Below are 18,357 nucleotides of genomic sequence, written 5' to 3' on the forward strand. Positions count from 1 at the left end.
AAGTGAAGGATTGCAATCGGAGCAAGTCAAGCATCACCCGACCTAGGATTGGCACTAATCTGGGTGTGTGTGAAGGTTTGGATTGGGTTTTTCATTGTATTCTGTTCCACGGATAATGTAGGTTCTATTTTTCTATTATTGTAGTAGAATTAATCGTTGCAATTCAATTAGACATCTCAAATCTTCCCTTCTTGTCTCTCTTCATCATACCTCTTTTTTTTCTCAATCCTATCAACCAATTCTCTCCAAAAACCTTTTAACACCACCTCTAATACATAATTATATTATAATTTCTCTCTTACTCTCTGCCATTCTCTCAACTCCCATAATTCTCCATCTCTTTCATTATAATCATAAATATTTTTCTCTCATCATCAATGAAATCATCTTATCTCATTACCTAGGCTCCCTGAGGATTGACCCTTCTTACCGACTATGCTAGGCGAGGTTTTTAAATTTATTGCTTGACACTCGAATCACAACAACGGCATAATTAAAATACATAAAAGTCGAGTACATCATATGGCTTGAAGAGGCCTTAGTTTCTTGCACAAACAAATTTTGTTATTACATGTACAGACGAATGCAATTTCAACCAACAATTAGAAAACTGATTTAAAGTGGTATCGAACCATAAAATTCTTATTATTCATATGATTTGAGGACATACATGGATGTACAATGCAAAAAATATCCATCCATTCAACTTTGTACCATATCAGGGAGATGTCATCTTTCTCCCTTCCTCCCACCCTTGTGATGCAAATGAGGATTCGGGTGTCTTTCTCTATCTCCTTCCTCTATCTCTGTGAGGTAATTTTCTGTGAGACCTGGTTTACAACATATTTACTGGATGAACACGAGAGAGATAAAAGCCAAAGGGGGAATGAGAAATGTTAGCAGGTACACATCTACGGGAGGCCTGGTTCCCAAAATCAGGCCACCGAGCATCCTGCACAGGTCAATCCTGCAGAGAGAGGTTCAACTCCACCGACCGCCTCGCTAGGGAACCTCCTCTCCTGTGGACCCCACCAAAGTTAACAGTCTGGGCTGAAAGTCAAAGCCACAGGAAGAAGAAACTGGCCCACTTACTTGATCAGTGAGGGCAGCTCTTGCTTGATCTTCTCCAGCTCGTCACAGCATGCCTGGCAGCGGTCCCGCCTGACAAAACCCAGGTCAGCAACTCGATGACCACCTCGGTCAAGTGATCAAATGGTCAAATAGTCAAATTACCTCTCTTCAGCGTAGAGGTCAACCCCCACTGGCAGTGGTGATGATGCTGTTGTCCGCACAACAGACCCAAACACTCTGACCAGCTTCAATAACATCTCCAGAGATACATCAACGTGCCTGAGATACTCAGAGACAGATTAAGGTGTGAGAACATTTAAATGGAATGATAGAAAATTTAAAATTTATGGACTAGAAATAAACAGAATGAAATGTTATATAAATATAAACATATAATTATCTGGGTAAGTCGATATAAAAAAATATTTAAGATTGATGAATAAATAGGCGTGATATAGAAAAGGAAATAAGGACAGAAAGATTTGGAAAGGTAGATATATCGATAGATGGATAAATATTGACTTACCCAGATAATGCCTAGACACCAAAATTCATAGGGACTGGATAGAAAGATACAGGGACACATAGATTTACAAGATAGATACATAGATATTGCATAAATGCACACAAATATAGATAAAACAAAGAAATATACATATAAATATTGTCTTCAATAGAGACAGGTCTCCCAGTGTCTTTGGTAGAAACCCTAATAGAAAAAGTAACTGATATTGAACAATAACAACACCCTTTTCTCGCTCAACAATCCTGGTTTACATACCAGGTTATGGGTACATGCACTGGGCTGATAATTGGGCTCATTAGTTTGAAAAAGGGAATAACTAAAATAGGAAACAGAGAATAAGAAATAACAGAAATAGGACATATAAAAAAAACTAGAAACAGGAATATCCCAGCTGACACATCAAGATTCAAAGAAGATAGATCGATACAGAATTTTTAAAAATATGTACATAACATAGTGTAACTGAAAGAGTGATATCACAAGAGAGAGAAAGGAAAGAGAGAAAATACCTTTCAGTCTTGCTGGTGAGTAAGTCAGAAAGTAGTGGCAAAATCAGAGAAAAAAGTTCCAGAGTGAAGATCTCAACGTTCTCTGTAAGAACGCTAATTACATCTACTTGCACCTGCGCAAAATCACGGACAAGAAAAAAACTTCAAAACGGATAAAACTCATTTCGTGATTTTATCTTTCCTCCTATATTAAGTTTTCTTCTTTCGTTTTTTCATCCTCGATGGAGAACACGTACTGAGTGTTCTGGTAACTTTGATATCGAGGTAATTGCTCCCTTAACACCACTCGATGTCCACAAGTGTCTCACCATCTGCAATGGCATAATTAAAAATCATTTCACAGATTTTAAGGCAATGAATCACTCATCAGCCACAAAAAGAAATACAAGAAAAATAATTACCTGTAACTTTTTGAGCCTAGACTTTAAAGAGTTTATGATGGAATCATGGTTCTGAAGGAGTGCATCAGAGCCATCATCATCATTAAATCTAGAGACTCTACCCACCGTCATCAAATCCGCGCTTCCTTGGTTCTTCAATATTGATAAACCATAAATCAATAAGAGTCTGCTACAATGCAATTCTAAAATAAGATTCTACTAAATTGGAACCAGAAAAAATTGCGTACTAAGTTGGACGGCATAGCGTCAGTTTCATTTATCAAAGTTGAAGAAGGTTTATTGACGGCAGAGCGACTGCCTTTAATCTTTTCCCAGCTCTCCACAAGGGACCGCGTCCTTCCAGGCTGAGCCGAAACTGGAGAGTTTAACATAGTTAAGTCCCCAAGAGTACTTCTCCCCTCAATTATTGCACATCAATTATTTGGTGAACGGAAATTTTACAAAAGAAAGAACGAATGAAAGATGATTGTTTACCTCTCACATTTTTAACGGGAGTTTTCTCAGCAACAGAACAGGCAGAATCATTACCTAGTGACGAAAATTTTAAGTTCTCCATCACGTAATCCCACATTAAATCAAGAGATATGGGAACTCACCTCCTTCGATTGTACTTTTGTGGGAAAATTCTTCAGTGACCAAATTGATTGAATGACAATCTACAAAAAATTATTAATGCAACATTACTAGAGTTCTTGTCAAAAGACTCTCAATATTCATAAAAAAGACACTGACACAGGAAAATGGTTTACCATGCGTACAACTAAGAAATTCGGAGCAAAATCAGACAAAATTCGCAGGTTCAATACATGGTCAACAAATCATGAGAAAAGTTTGCACCGAATGATTTCGACAGCATCAGGCTGTATTGACCATTGATATGGAAAGAGACGGAATAATTCAACAGGCCATCTTTCTTTAAGAGCAGAAGAAGGATAGATAGGTTTAATACTACCATCAAACACATCGGGATATTTGTTGCATATTCTATTCCATATTGTTGGATAACACCATGAAAGAATGTTGGCAGAGCGACTAAAGAAATAGATAGGGGAAGGCTCTAAAAGGCTCCAAAAGGCAAAAATAGATAGGGGAAGGAAATTCTCAAAGGCTCATTTTTTATAGTTTCAGCTTCCCTATTTATAGAGAAGATGAAAACCCTAAATCCAATACAGAGCCCTATTAAACCAAAAACTCTAACTTACAACACATAAATAATTGCATTAATGGAGCTGGAAGAAGAGGTTAGATAACAAAGTCAAAGATCACTTCCCGTCATTAAATCTAGGATAAAGCATAAAGTCAACTATCTGACTACCTACTATAAGACATTAGCGTAATTATTGGAGACTAAATATCATACAATAAATTCCATGCATGAAAACACAAAGACTTTAACATGGATAGAAACAAAGAAAATGATGTTAGATAACTATGTCAAACGCCACTGCATCTCATAAAATCTAAGATTAAATTTACAACCGAGTACCCTTAAAATCGCCGTAACACATTAGACTAAATATTCAACACTTTTCAATATCAAACACAAGAACCGATAAAATTTAAAATAGTGCCGCGCAGAAGATATAAAATTGTTAAGTCAGTTGTACCATACTTTTGTCATCATCAGCAGAGTTAGAACTGCTCTTCAGAGATAAGACCCTCCCTGATTTCACTGCAACAACACGGATACCAGAGCGCCCTTCGTGTTCTACATTAACAGGAAGTTCCTCTGCTTCTTCACGGGCAGAGCGGAGGCATGAATCTGCCACACCAATTGGACCAGATTCATTTCCTTTGTTCTCAATCACTTGTTGACCAATGTTTCCATATGAGTGACTCCGTATTAGATTACTTGATGACGAAATACTTCGTGAAAGATCTGCCATGCTGTTAGAAGAGCTTTTTCTGGAAAGAGCAGTCCTCGGTAGATGATTCGGGCTTTCCCTCTCCCTGGGCACAACAATTGGCATACAGATTCGACTGTTTGAAGTGACCTTTGAACGCTGATTGATCATTCTTGACTTGTAACTGTTTGAAGCAGTCTTCTTTGGATCTCCTGAAATGCTTTCTCTGGCTGAATTTGAATTTGAGAGGGACTCTTTTGGAGCAACCAATTTAACATCCGACTTCAAAGGCGAACTTGAGTTCAAACTTCTCTCAAAAATCGCACTAGAATTTCTCAGCTTCATGCTAGGAATTTCAACTGTACGTGTGCTTCTTGGAGCACTCTCACAACGATCACTTGCTTTTAACACGAAAATTAAAGATTTTCAGGACATTGATTTTATGCAGGACTAAAATAAAAGAAAAGACTTACATGTAACATAGACACTTTTGATAGTTTCTTTCACTTCATCTGGAAAATCTTCAGCCTTTTTTTTCTCCGTAAGTTGCGTATTGGGTTTGCAATCATGATGAAAATTCTGGCCTTGATTGTAGTTGTAGAGAATGTCGATTGTAGCTGGAGCCTTTGGCACTGTCCCGATGGCGTATGGCGAGATAAGCTGACCAGTAAAGTAATCATATGACACTTTATCAAAGCACAAGAGAAACATGAGAGGTGAAAGATAGGATAAAGAAAAGATATTTACCGAAAGATCTGCAACCCACACAGCAACAGAGCTCTCATGGTAAGAGCAGCCCAATAATTTTCCTTCATAAACGCTGAGATCAGCCAGAATGGACCACTTCATGTCGACAATATCATGGCATCTTACAGGTTCCCACGAGAAAACCTGGATTTGATAGCGGAAATTGATGAAAAAATACCCAAGAGAATTAACCTTAAATATAAGAAAACGATCTACTCACTTTCAAAGTCTCATCCAAACCGCAGAAGAGGGCCTTTCCGTCTGGGTGAAAGGCCATAGAGCGCACCCCAGTCATCTTGTCATAGATATCATTCGTCAGGAATGAATTATAACAGTATATACCTGACATCTATTAAAAAAATTGCCCAGCAACATATATCTGGATAATTATAAGGTAAAATTACATGAAGATGGAGCAGTTATTATTACATGACGAGAAGACTAATTCATAAGCAAAAATACAGTTTGGTGATAGTATATTTAAAAAAGTACTATGCCTGACTTCCAGACGAGAATAATTACAAGGGAGAGCACACAATAAAAAAATCCGGCGGGAATATTTTCTAATTTTTTTATAAAAAGGAGAGAAATACCTCAGGACCGGCAGATCCTATCATTTCAAACGTTTCCAAGTCCCAGAACTTCACCGTTCTATCAGACGAGCCTGAAAACGATTATGGGCGATTAGAGTAAAGAACTGACCAGAGAATATCTTTTGGAAGAAAGAATCAAAAGCCGCAGTGGGGCCATTAAAACTTATGTTTCCTCTTGTTAGACGGTCTGATAAATTAAAAGTGCTGTAATAATGACCTAATGTCGTCTTAAATATTAAACATATCAAACTTGTCTCAATAATGTGTGTTCATGTTTAACAAAACAAAGATTGAGATATACTGGGTGGCAGGTAATCTGATAGATGCCTCATTGGATATCTATTGAGAATTAAGAATGAGAGAGAGAGAGAGAACTAGATGAGAGGTTAGAATGGCCTAAAGCCTCAAGAATTACCAAATGCAGAAAGTCTTGCCCTCATAATCGCTGAATACGGCCAAGTCATGCACAGAAGAAACCTCAAACGATCATTCCACTAATGACTTTGCAATGCATTTATAACCACCCAGTGAAGCCGGACAGTTACGAACTTTCCCGTCCTATACTTCAATGGGCTCTTTTGGGCCTGTTTGGGCCCCTTTGATTACTCATTAACAAGACTCTATCATAATCCAAGGATGGCTCGAGGAATATCAGTTGTCAAGGCCATACTGATGTAAAATGTGACTCGTGCTGGATATCAGCAAGCTACGAAATGCACCAATTATCAGGATTACGATTTCTTCCCTAAAAACTACATAAATACGTTTTAGAAAACCATAAAAGAATGCAAGATTTTCTAGTTCTTGGGGCCTGATGTGCGAGGATAGATACCTGTGGCAAGAAGAAACTCGTGGGGATGAAAATTAATACTGTGGATTGCACCAGTATGAGCCTTGAATTCATGCAACAGTTTCCCAGCAGTCAGATCCCACAGCTGAACAAAACTCCAACGATAATTTTAAGTAAACAATAAAAAAAACTGTAAACTACTCATAATTCACAAAACTCTAAGCCTCATCATCACCTTAACAGCATTATCCTCTCCCCCAGATACAACCCAACGGCCATCTGGTGTGAACTTGATGGTTTTAATTTCTCTTGTGTGGCCTTTGTATGTGTGGATGCAGCCTTTTCGTCTAATGTCCCATATCTTGAGATCAGTATCCGCAGAACCCGATGCAAAAAACTCACCAAACGGATGAAACTCCAACGATGTGCAACTTGATCTATGTCCAGTGAGTGTTCGAACAACTACAAACATAAGGGAGATGAGTTAAAACGAGGAACAAAAGATGACTGCTAAGTCATCTTGAAATCACCGGTAGATAATTAATATGATCCAGATTGCACTTCAACCTCCAGACTCTGAAAGTAATTTCTCTAATTTATAGATAATATCAAATCTAAATAGGGAAAGCTAAAATATCAAGTTCAAAAAAAAAAAAAAAAAGATGTATGAGAAAGCACCCACCTTTATTCTCTTCCAGATCCCATAGCTTTACAGTGCCACTGTATGCTCCCCCCAGGACCAACAACTCGGCAGAGTCAAAGGTTACAGACTCTACTGAGCTTGAATGACCCGAGAGGCTCTGAAAAATGCAGGGAAACAAATATGAGAAAAATTACGATCTACTGCATAACAACAACTGAGGGGGACAGTAGATATTTCAACATTTTCTACAAAATGCAAAATGAAGTAGAAATTGATAAAACCCAATGGACGATGTTGGCAAATACGCGAATAAGTGCAAGTAACTTGAAGATGAACTGTGGTTGGCAGATACACAAAGACCAAAATGTGCAAGCGAACGTGAGAAGAAAGCATTAGGACTGACCAGTACAGGCGCAGGCTGGCCAATCGACCACAAATTCACCTTGCGATCAACTCCACCAGTAAGAAATGATCTGCTTGACTTTTTTCCAATGTTCAGGCAATTGACATCCGATTCATGCGCCACGAACTCCTCTTTAATTATAAGTCAAGGAATGCAATGATATGCAATAATTTTACACTAATCAAATTAGAATCTTCTTAGAACACATTATGGAGGGAATAAATCATAAATTGGTTTAAAAAATCTAAGCCAGAGAACCAAGTGTCGCACCAAACACAGCTTTCATCTCAACAACATTATACATCTCAATTTTTAAATAAATTCATGAATCTTGAATTTTCTCATTTTGTCATCTCATGATAACATAAATGTAGCTAAATAATCCTATTGACGGGGAGGCATTGGTTCATTAAAGAATAATACAAACCAACTATGAAACAGCACAGGAAAATGCCTCAAGAATTTTGAATGTATGGTGGATTGGCGCCAGGAACACAACTCAGATGGGGCAAGAATACACGAAACCCACAGAAAGAACATCATACCACAGATGAAAGACTCCACTTCGCGCCCCAAACAGATTAGCCGGAGAAACAATCAATCCATCTCACTCAAATTCCAAGACAGTACAAGGTAATTGCATTCTCTCTCTTCACCTCCCTCAGTCAATTCAATACGAATCGAATTATAGAAGAACACGAAAACGACTCTCCCAGGCAGAGCAACTGGGTTGAAGAATTTCCAGAGTCCCCTTGCAGAAATCGTCAGGTTAATGCCTCCATCGCCGGAGACAGAGTAAGAGAGCCCAAATCTCACTGCATGAACCCTGGAGATATCTGAGTGAAACGGGGGGAACTCATGCCCAAATCAAAATAAAAAAGACGCGACTTGCCAGCAACAAGGTCTACCCACTGTTCAATCGACGTTGAAACTGCCCAGATACAGACGCTGAAATCCGGAATCGGATGAAACCCCATCAGATTTGGAAGCATTGCGGACCTAATTCCAGCTCATCTCCGCCACTGGAGCGGATTTCGATTCGTCATTCAGAGGAGCAGAAGGGGAAATTCAGCACCCAAAAAAAAAAGGAAATTGGGAGCAACAGCAGAGGATACGCAGCTTGTAGGCTCGCCTCGCAGTTTCCATCACGAATAGCCAAGAACAATCCGAGATCCGTTCATGAAATTTTCAGTCGGCGAGGAAGAAGACCAGCCAAGAATGGCTGTGCGAACCAGGCAAATCGAAAAAAGAAAAAAGAGCTCAGGCCACTTTCTCCGGGCCGAGAACCCAGAAATTTCCTCTCAATCACAGGAAAACCCTTTTTGGCAGTTTATTACATAAATATCTTGAGAAATGGTGGGCAGGGGGATATTTAACTAATAAAATTCAGAGCCGAGGTAAGAACTGAAGTCGTCGCGTTGACTTGTCACGTGGTAGGGTTTAATCGTAATGATTAGGGGGAGAAAGGAAATTAGCGGCTAATGAGTGCCAGGTCAGCATACTTTGGGGGGACACGTAAGCGGGTTAGTCTGCGGCGGGTCTGACTACGCGGCTGGTACTGCTGCTCTCGCCTGCCCCAACACAGCCACGCCATCTCAGGCCCTAGCCTGTCCTTTCTCATTAAAGGACCCTCTCTTTCTCTCTCTAACATTATTCTCTCTCTACCTCTTACCCTGTTTATTTCTCTCTACGATTTCTCTATCTCTACCTCTTACCCTCTCTGTCTCTCTCTAACATTATTCTCTCTCTACCTCTTCCCTGTTTATTTCTCTCTACCATTTCTCTCTCTACCTCTTACCCTCTCTGTCTCTCTCTAACATTATTCTCTCTCTACCTCTTCCCTGTTTATTTCTCTCTCTACCTCTTACCCTCTCTTTCTCTCTCTACCTCTTACTCTCTCCCTACCTCTTTCTCTCTCTCTCTGCCTCTTACCTTCTCTCTCTGCCCCTCACTCTCTATCTCGTACTCTCTCCCTCATATTCTCTGCTCTCTCTCTACCCCTAACTCTCTGTCTCTCCATCTTTGACTCCCTCTCCCTCTTCTTCTGTCTTATGTATCTTTCCCTCCCTCTTATTCTATCTCTTAATCTTTTACTCTTTCCCTCCCTCTCATAATTCTGTCTCTATACCTCTCTCCCTCTTTGTTCTCTGTCTCTCCATCTCTTTCTCACCGCCCTATTCTGTCTCTCCATCTCTTTCCCCATCTCTCTTTGTTTTTCTCCCTCCGACTCTCTCTCCTCTTCAATGTCTCCCTTCTTCGTACTCTCTCTCTCTTACTAACTCCTCCGTCGTACTCTATCTCGTTCTCTCTCTTCTTAGTTCTTCCCCCCTCTCTCTCTCCGGCATAAAAAGAAGCCCATTTTCCACCTGATACTCTCCCCCCTCTTCTTCTTCCTGAGCTTCTTCTTCTTCCCCCGGTGGGCTATGCAGGGGAGACAATGGGGAGCTGTCTGACAAAGAGCGAGAAGCCCCCCGCCAAGAACAACCCCCCCACCACCCCACCGCCTCCTCCTCCGCCGCCGCCACCGCCGCCGCCACCGCCGCCGCCACCGCCGCCGCCACCGCCGCCGCCGCCGAAGGCAACGACGGCGGCGACGGAGGAGGAGACGGTGGTGAAGGAGGTTCTGACGGAGACGACGAGCCCCTGCGCGCAGACGGGGGAGGCGGCGCCGCCGCCGCGGTCGCCGGAGAAGAAGGGCGGGGCGAGGAAGGGGGAAACGTCGGAGACGTCGGAGATGTGCAGCGCGAGCGAGAGCTTCTCCGTCTCGACGACGATGACGGAGGTCAAGGACGGCTCCGGCGACGAGGCCGACTCGGCCGCCGCCGCCCGCCGCCCCCGCCGCCGCCCCGAGCGGCGCCGCCTCCCCGAGTGGTCTCCCCCCGGCAAGAGCGCGCCCCACCGGCGCCGCCCCGCCCCCGCCGCCCCCGCGCCCCGCCGCGACCGCCGCTCCGCCTCCCCCGCGCCGCTCCACCGCACCCCCTCCGCCCGCCGCTCCCGCCGCCGCCGCCGGCGGCCGAGGACGGCGCCGCCGACGCGGAATCTCTCGAAAACCCCCTTGTATCCCTCGAGTGCTTCATCTTCCTCTAGCTGATCCCGGTAACAGAGACGATTCACGCAGAAAAAGACCAAAAAACTGCCGTCTTTCCTCGCGTTCTTCTCTTCATCCGTCTCTTTCGATCCGCGAATCGGGAACATGGGTTCTGTTCCTCGCGTCGTTTACCGCCGACCCAGTTGAAGATTTGGGATTTTTCGCCGATGAAATCAGGGAAAGATGGCGTCTTTCTTCGATTCCCCCTCGCCCGGGTCAATCGAAGAGAGGGCTGGGATAAATTGGATTTGCGGTGCCCAATTACCGCCGGGCACGTGGCGTCCGTGAACGCTCCACGCGCTTTCGGCGACAAAACGCCCCCTCTCTCTCCGCCCTCTTCGATCGCATGGCCTTTCCTTGTCGATGCGATTGATAAGCGGCGGCGATGGGAGAGTTTGGAAATAGCGGAAGATGAAGCCCTAGTTCTTCCGGAATTTTGGGGGGGGGCTTCGGAGAATGTTGCGAGAGGGCAGCCATGCGCCGTCCTCGTCCGAGATTTTCTTTCCGGGAGACATGGATTCCGTCGAAGATCGCCTCTCCATCGGTCTGGATTCCTTCTTCGCGATCCTCGACGAGGATCTCGACTCCCCCGTAAGCCCTCGCGATTTTCATTTCCTTTCATTTCTTCCGACGGAGGGATGTATAGATTAAAGTATGTTTGATCGCTCCTTTTCTCTATGTCACGGTCCAACTCGCAGAGCATCTGCGAAGAGGATTATCGGGAAAATCTTGCGGAAGTGAATTGTTATCATGCGGAGGCCTCTCCGCTTGAAGATGGTGAAGATCGTCGCGTTTCCTTCTCCCGATTGACGAGTAGAATACTATTCTGATTTTATTTTTTTCTGTTGATGCTTCCAGGTTACGAATTCGTTTCCAATTTGTCCCCTGTAAGCGAATCGCCTCTTGAATTCCATATCTTCAATTTTTTTCTCCGACGAAAGATCGATCTGTATTTAACCTGTTCGATTTGGGGTTTGTTGGGTTTCGCAGAGTATCTGCGAAGATGAATATCAAGAAAGTCAAGTTGAAGAGAATCGTTATGATGGGCAGGAATCTCCGCCTGAAGATGGTAATCTTATTATTGAGTTTCGTTTTCCCGACTTGCGACTTGAATAATCTTCTGATGTTTCTTTTTTGATGCTGTCAGGTTTCCAATTTGTTTCTCTCCAGCATGCTGAGGAACTGGAACGCTATGACGACGACCGTTTGAATTCTTGCGATGCGAGTTTGAATGAAAACTCTCGGAATTCTTCTCTATACGGCTCCTTCTGTTCTTCATCCTCGAGGAATGAAGATGGCTTCATCGAGATGCCAGGAGGTTTTACCGATGCTCAACGCCAGGAAATTCGGTCTGAAGTTTCTGGAGCTTCAGGGATTTCTGGGCACAGTTCTTTTCGTGGTCAGCAATTTCTAGATCCGGATCAATCTCCTCCTTTGGATTTCAGAGAAGGACGAGAAATTTTACAACCAAATCGTAATTAGACTTTCATCTAATCTTTTTTCTTTTTTAGCTTGATGCGCTTCTTCATAAACTGCACATTTCTTTCCCGCAGATTCTTTTTCGCATTTCGAGCCGATCAAATTCAATGGCACCAGGACCGATAATTCAACGACCACAGAAAGTAACTTTCAAGAAATATGGCAGAGTGCACCGTATTTATCTGATGAACCTGGTTTGGGAACAACAAATTCTTTTACCAAAGCTTCTGAAAATGGCAGGAATGGGGACTGGATATGGAATTTTCCAAACAAACCACAGTCCAATCAACTGTCGCCGTCGTTTTCCTCATGCCACAGCAAATATGCCCTAAATCTGTACGAAAGAGCAGAGCGAGAGGATCGCACATCCCCGCAGGTTGATTCTTCCTTTCCAGACCCCGATTATCTTTCTAAATCTACTGGATCATGCAGCAGAAAGAAGGATATCTTGAATTCGAGTCTTCGTAGTTTGCCGAGTGGAGATTCTCTGTCATTATACCTCAGCAGCAGCCTACGCACACCTCTACCTTGTCAATCCAAAAGATTAATGCCAGACTCAATCCAATTCATTCAGAACAAGAAACAAAATATTGTGAAGGAATGGTCACGCCATTCAAATGTCGATGTAGTTCGATCCAGAAGCTTTGCAAATGGTGTAGACAGCCCTGATGTTTGTGTAATCGATGTTGATCTTCCAAAGAAGGGTTTGCATTCAGAAATAACCCCAACTCCATATAGCTATGTGCACCAATCCCGAACAAGTTCATCAAAGCTTCAGACAGACGACGATAAATTGGCTTTTCGCATTGCCTTGCAGGTCCTTCCTCGCTCTCCTCCTGTCTGGCTAAAATTATAGATGATTTTCTTACCTTTTCTCTGCCCACTTTTACATTTCATGTCAGGATCTGGCTCAGCCGAAGCTCGAAGCCAGCGTTCCCGAAGGAGTTTTGTCCGTTCCCTTATTGAGACATCAGGTTGTTCACTCGTTTTTTATCTTGATATTATACTTTACGGATTGATATTTATGTTTTTCGAATTTTGCCATTATGGTTGTGTAAACAGCGCATAGCTCTATCCTGGATGGTCCAGAAGGAGACCCGCAATCACTACTGCTCAGGGGGTATTCTGGCAGACGACCAGGTTCTTCATCTTGTAAAATTAAATTAATTCGTCTATTTGATATTTGTATGAACTTAGTTGTTGGTGTTGATGTTGTTACAGGGATTAGGGAAGACCGTGTCAACAATTGCCCTAATTCTACTGGAAAGATCTCCGGCGTCCAAGTCCTGTGTTATTCCCGCCAAAGGTGAAATTGAAGCTCTGGCCCTAGATGATGAGGAGGAGATCAAGAGGGAAAGTTCTTGCCTACTTCAGAAAGGCAGGCCGGCGGCTGGAACCCTAGTCGTCTGCCCGACCAGCGTTCTGCGGCAGTGGGCGGATGAACTGAAGCGCAAGGTGACTAGCAATGCCAACCTCTCCTTCGTCGTCTACCATGGAAGCAACAGAACAAGAGATCCGCAGGAGCTTGCCAAATACGATGTCGTGCTTACCACATACTCCATAGTCAGCTTGGAGGTACCGACGCGGTCCGATGCAGGCGACGGTGAAGTGAAAGGACGAGTGAGCTCTGTGGCTGAACATAAGAAGGTTTCCTCATTTAAGCAGAAGAAGGCGTTGCCGGAAGATGCCTCGCTCCACTCCGCGGCGCGTCCTCTTGCCAAAGTAGGATGGTTTAGGGTGATATTGGATGAAGCTCAGACCATTAAGAATCATAGAACCCAAGTGGCGAGAGCGTGCTGGGGACTCCGAGCAAAGAGGAGGTGGTGCCTGAGTGGGACGCCAATCCAGAATGCCATTGATGATCTCTACAGCTACTTTAGATTCCTCAGGTACGAGCCGTTTGTGGCATACACCTCGTTTTGCTCAGGAATTAAAGTTCCTATTAACAAGAATCCGGAGATTGGATACAAGAAGCTTCAAGCTGTTCTTAAAACAGTCATGCTTCGCCGTACAAAAGGTAAAATTCACCGATATCTATGAATAATGTTCGATAATTTTGAACTTTAAAATAGTTATTGATGATGTTCTATCCTTTAGAATTCAGAGAGTTTGAGAGGAACATATTGGTATTTTTCATGAGGTTTAATGTAAGGGTATAACCGTGGTTTCAGGCACACTTATCGATGGAAAACCGATTATTAACTTGCCACCAAAAATTATCAATCTTAAGAAGATCGAATTCTCTGCACCAGAACGGGATTTCTATTCCAGGTTGGAAGCCGATTCTCAAGAAAAGTTTAAGGTATAAAGACCTAGAAGCTCCATTAGCAAATCCTTGATCTTCAACAATTACAGGGAAAATTCAAGCTTTCTTTTTTTTTTGGTTATTTTTTAGATAATTGTGGTTTTATTCATAATTTTATATTTTAACGTAAATTTTTATTTTGGGCCTGATATTAGGGTTACGCGGATGCGGGGACGGTGAAACAGAATTATGTGAATATTCTGCTGATGCTGCTAAGGCTTCGGCAGGCGTGTGGTCACCCACTCTTGGTCAGAGGATGTAACTCGTCATCCGTTTGGAAGACGGCCATGGAGAAGGCAGAGAAACTTCCCAGAGAGCAGCAAATGAAGCTTCTGTCTTGTTTAGAGAGCTCTCTGGCTCTCTGCTCTCGATGTAAAGTGCGTATCTGCAACAATTTTTTTCATTCAGTATCATTTTTTATTCTCCAAATCACAGTGATTCCTTCATTCAAAATCGTTATTCCTGAAGTTCCTGAATGTTAATCTTAATGACAAAGTCTTTCTCATTCTTCGGCAAAGTTGAAAATAGCCGCAAAATTCTTCCAAATATGAAGCTCTTCCTTCTAAAAAAATGTCTATCTTTCCTAACCTCTATTATTGAAGTACACCCAAGTAAAAAGATAATGTTTGATCGGTGCTTTTGATTCTTATGACGATAATGAGGATACTGATTCTTGTAGGACCCGCCCGAGGATGCCATCGTTACCATCTGCGGCCATGTCTTCTGCAACCAGTGCATATCCGAACATCTCACCGGGGACGGAGACTCCTGCCCTGCTGCCAAATGCAGAGTTAAGCTCACCAGGTCTTCTGTTTTTTCAAAGCCTACCCTGAAGACCTGTCTCTTTGGCCCCCAAGTAGATGGCCAAGAGCCACCAGAGATGCCTGAACCTCTTTTTGTCGACGCGCCTTCGTATTCCTCAAAGATTAGAGCTGCCGTTGATACCCTCCGATCACTACCCAAATATGAGGATTCTGGCTCCAAAAATAAGACCTCTACTTTGCCAACTGATGATAAAGTTATGGATTCTTCAGGGGTTTCCTTAAATAATGACATGGCCAACACAAATCGAAGCAAGGAGTTGGTGTCAGAGAAAGCTATCGTCTTTTCTCAGTGGACTAGGATGCTGGACTTGCTGGAATCTGAATTAAAGAACTCGTCCGTAAAGTACAGGCGGCTGGATGGAACAATGTCGGTTTCTGCCAGGGACAAAGCCGTGACAGATTTCAACACCCTTCCTGAAGTTACTGTCATGATCATGTCTTTGAAGGCTGCGAGCCTGGGATTGAACATGGTGGCCGCCTGCCATGTCATGCTCATGGACCTCTGGTGGAATCCCACAACCGAGGACCAGGCGATAGACAGAGCACACAGAATTGGCCAGACTCGCCCTGTTACTGTTTCAAGGTTGACTGTGGAGAACACCGTTGAGGATCGCATTCTAGCCTTGCAGGTGGACCCATCAAACGTTAATTCACAATTCTTAATTTTTTTAATTTTAATTTTTTTAATGACAATGATGATGATAGGGGCAAAGTTAAGATGGCGATGACGTCTTTGTGCCCCAAGGGTGAACCCTGATTAAGACCTTCATTGTCTTTTCTTCTGTGTAGGAGAAGAAGAGGGAGATGGTGGCTTCGGCTTTTGGAGAGGATGGGTCTGGGACCCACCGGTCACGTTTGACGCTGGAGGACTTGCGATATTTATTCAGAGTCTAAATCTTCAGGCAAATCCTGATGGGTCTGGAAGCTCTCCAGGTATTGGGTTGCCATCATCATAATCACCCTGCAAATATCACCTAACCTCGCTTTCTTGTAAATGAAATACTCCCATAGGAATTCTTTCTACAGTTTTCCCATTCTTTTTTTATGACAGTATGCCCAACTCATGGGTTTTGTTGCAGAATGTAAATCACTACATTGAAAGATTTGACAAATATACAGGTCCGAGGTTTTAGTAGAACTGTGAATTTTGCAAGAAGATATCTACATTGACATGATTTATTTTGTCAGAAATAGGGGTATTATTGTAATTTATGGGTCTTAGTATTCCTATCCTCTCCCTAGAGGATTGGGGAAACCGCGTATTTAATTTAAGTTTGATTTTAACTTTTTCCAACTCCCTGACTGGCAGAGGCCTGCTCTCTTTTTTCCCAACAGCTCGTCTTCATCTTTCTCCTCTTAACTTCTGTTCTTTTATCTCCTTCCTCTATGAATTTTAACAGTTATCTCTGGAGGGGCCATACTGTGCTCTTAAATCTCAAGTTCAAAATCGGATTTTTTTCTGAAATAATTCAAATTTGGAGAGATCTTGGCGAAACATCGAAGAACAATTATAAAAAAGACCTTCCTTGCGGGGTTCTAAATGTTTCAGATTCATCGTTATTAATAAGCTCCTCTAAGGTCATTGAATATTTTTAATTTTCAGATGCATATGTATTTAATGGTTCAATGAACATACTAGCTTCTTTCCATGGTATATAACCTAACTTTTGGGCAATTTTTTCTTTATGCGTTTTGTGTTGAATATTTAACATTTTTTTCCCACGAAAATGAAACGTATAAAGTACTACTAAAATTATCATGGGATTCAGAAAGAGTACAAGAGATGGTGTGAGATCCCTTCAAAGTTCTACTAATGAACGAGTAAGTGTTGATGGAAAGTAAGTAATTTTAAGATAATATTTTCTTAATTTTACAGAAGAAAATTATAGATTAAGATAATTGGATGTGTATTAGAGAGCCCTTTATCTCTTGAAGGATAATTTAATAGGGATTGAGACTCGTCCAAAGCTTAGGTATTTTTTTGAGAAAAAATAATACGTAAATTTCAAAATGTACACTAAGAATTGTGTTAAATCTCGAATAATACTGAGCGTGAGATCAGTCTCTCATGTGGTTCTGAGAACGATTGGCTGAAGACAATGGCACAACATCTGTGAGCAGACTGTATTTTTCTGGACTTGAGTTGTTAAATAGTTTTACAAAACACGTTGGGAAGAAAATTCCCAAGCAATGATGTTGTTGTATATCTGCCATTTATGTTTATGAAATGACATGAAAAAACACGTCTTGTACCAAAATACCTTCCATAATGGAAGTATATTTTTCATATCTAACCTGGTTAGACTCCATGTAAAATGAGGAAAATTTAGAGATTCGTGTGTTCTTTTCAAAAAAAAAAGTTGAATTTATATTAAGTTATACAAAAATATTAAGTTCAAAAGAATTTTGGAAAGGATAAGTTGTCCTCTCATTTAACATTTTCGACTTCTCTTCCTGCCAACCCGGCGAGTCTTGACTCTGGATTCGTGGAGTTTGTTGAGTTGGTCTTCTCTTTAATACCCCTTGAATTTCAAAGCTCCGCAAGGTTAGGTTGGTTTCCCATATTTAGTTCATTCAGTTTCATAGAAGCATGCCAAAATTCCACTCTCCTTATTGTTTTTCATTCTAATTTTGTAGTAATGTCTCCCAATTTGGTGAATGAGATATGAATATATTAGACTTTGCTAGTCCTAAGAAGTGGTGTGAACAAAAATTTTAAAGACTATGAACACTAGTAATCGATGCATTCATCTCTTCAACCCGATTTTGAAATATGCCGCACTTGGTGGCTGCTGAAGCAGTTAACCTTAACTCGTCTGACGATAATCATCTCCTTTTTTTCATCCGTTTTGATACTAAGAACCAATTCTTCATTTTGTTTTATAGCCTCATTTAATTCTGACTTAAGCTGCTTGTTTATAGATTTACCGTGCTCACTAAAATCATAGTTTTTTGAGTCAAATTTCTATTTGTACTCTCAAATTTCTATTCATTTTGTTAATAGCCTCATTTCATTTTGACTTAAGCTGCTTGTTTATAGCTTTACCGTGCTCACTAAAATCATAGTTTTTTGAGTCAAATTTCTATTTGTACTCTCAAATTTCTATTCATTTTGTTAATAGCCTCATTTCATT

General features: G+C 41.8%; 2 protein-coding genes across 4 annotated transcripts; one reads left to right on the forward strand and one right to left on the reverse strand.

Annotated features, from left to right (window-relative positions):
* Positions 1–589: 589 nt before the first annotated feature.
* LOC144707504 (katanin p80 WD40 repeat-containing subunit B1 homolog KTN80.3-like) lies at positions 590–9,654 on the reverse strand. Of its 2 annotated transcripts, XR_013582481.1 has the most exons (20): positions 8,643–9,654; positions 7,528–7,658; positions 7,164–7,281; positions 6,717–6,943; positions 6,524–6,626; positions 5,692–5,762; positions 5,319–5,393; positions 5,099–5,242; positions 4,825–5,011; positions 4,120–4,752; positions 3,104–3,163; positions 2,982–3,035; positions 2,735–2,862; positions 2,508–2,639; positions 2,343–2,417; positions 2,107–2,219; positions 1,234–1,350; positions 1,093–1,161; positions 910–1,019; positions 590–830 (listed from the first exon to the last, which is right to left on the reverse strand). XR_013582481.1 is itself a non-coding variant. In XM_078580641.1 (19 exons), exons 1-19 carry the CDS (start codon positions 8,671–8,673, stop codon positions 962–964), a joined length of 2,526 nt encoding a protein of 841 aa, XP_078436767.1. In that variant the 5' UTR covers positions 8,674–9,654; the 3' UTR covers positions 590–961. The 2 variants fall into 2 exon arrangements, 1 of the variants encoding a protein (XP_078436767.1); XM_078580641.1 differs by having other exon boundaries at positions 590–1,019.
* Positions 9,655–10,956: 1,302 nt separating this feature from the next.
* On the forward strand, positions 10,957–16,361 carry LOC144707503 (helicase-like transcription factor CHR28). Of its 2 annotated transcripts, none has more exons than XM_078580640.1 (13): positions 10,957–11,206; positions 11,314–11,392; positions 11,474–11,502; positions 11,606–11,684; positions 11,763–12,014; positions 12,169–12,911; positions 12,997–13,068; positions 13,157–13,234; positions 13,316–14,111; positions 14,266–14,396; positions 14,555–14,776; positions 15,079–15,852; positions 16,013–16,361. In XM_078580640.1, exons 1-13 carry the CDS (start codon positions 11,072–11,074, stop codon positions 16,115–16,117), a joined length of 3,495 nt encoding a protein of 1,164 aa, XP_078436766.1. In that variant the 5' UTR covers positions 10,957–11,071; the 3' UTR covers positions 16,118–16,361. The 2 variants fall into 2 exon arrangements, with proteins under 2 accessions (XP_078436766.1, XP_078436765.1); XM_078580639.1 differs by having other exon boundaries at positions 10,958–11,206; positions 11,763–12,089.
* Positions 16,362–18,357: the final 1,996 nt, after the last annotated feature.

This window comes from Wolffia australiana, chromosome 9 (assembly GCF_029677425.1).
Source record: "Wolffia australiana isolate 7733 chromosome 9, ASM2967742v1".
In the NCBI taxonomy this organism is placed as follows: Eukaryota; Viridiplantae; Streptophyta; class Magnoliopsida; order Alismatales; family Araceae; genus Wolffia; species Wolffia australiana.

Bases quoted from the DNA above. Each gene is read 5' to 3' on its own strand.
- LOC144707504 (XM_078580641.1), bottom strand. From the start codon at position 8,673: ATGGAAACTGCGAGGCGAGCCTACAAGCTGC. The intron at 6,944-7,163 runs GTGGGTGCTTTC...TTATGTTTGTAG, and splicing joins GGATCTGGAAGAGAATAAAG to TTGTTCGAACACTCACTGGA. The intron at 6,627-6,716 runs GTGATGATGAGG...AGTTTTGTTCAG, and splicing joins GAGAGGATAATGCTGTTAAG to CTGTGGGATCTGACTGCTGG.
- LOC144707503 (XM_078580639.1), top strand. From the start codon at position 11,072: ATGTTGCGAGAGGGCAGCCATGCGCCGTCCTCGTCCGAGATTTTCTTT. The intron at 14,397-14,554 runs GTATAAAGACCT...GCCTGATATTAG, and splicing joins ATTCTCAAGAAAAGTTTAAG to GGTTACGCGGATGCGGGGAC. The intron at 14,777-15,078 runs GTGCGTATCTGC...TGATTCTTGTAG, and splicing joins CTCTCTGCTCTCGATGTAAA to GACCCGCCCGAGGATGCCAT.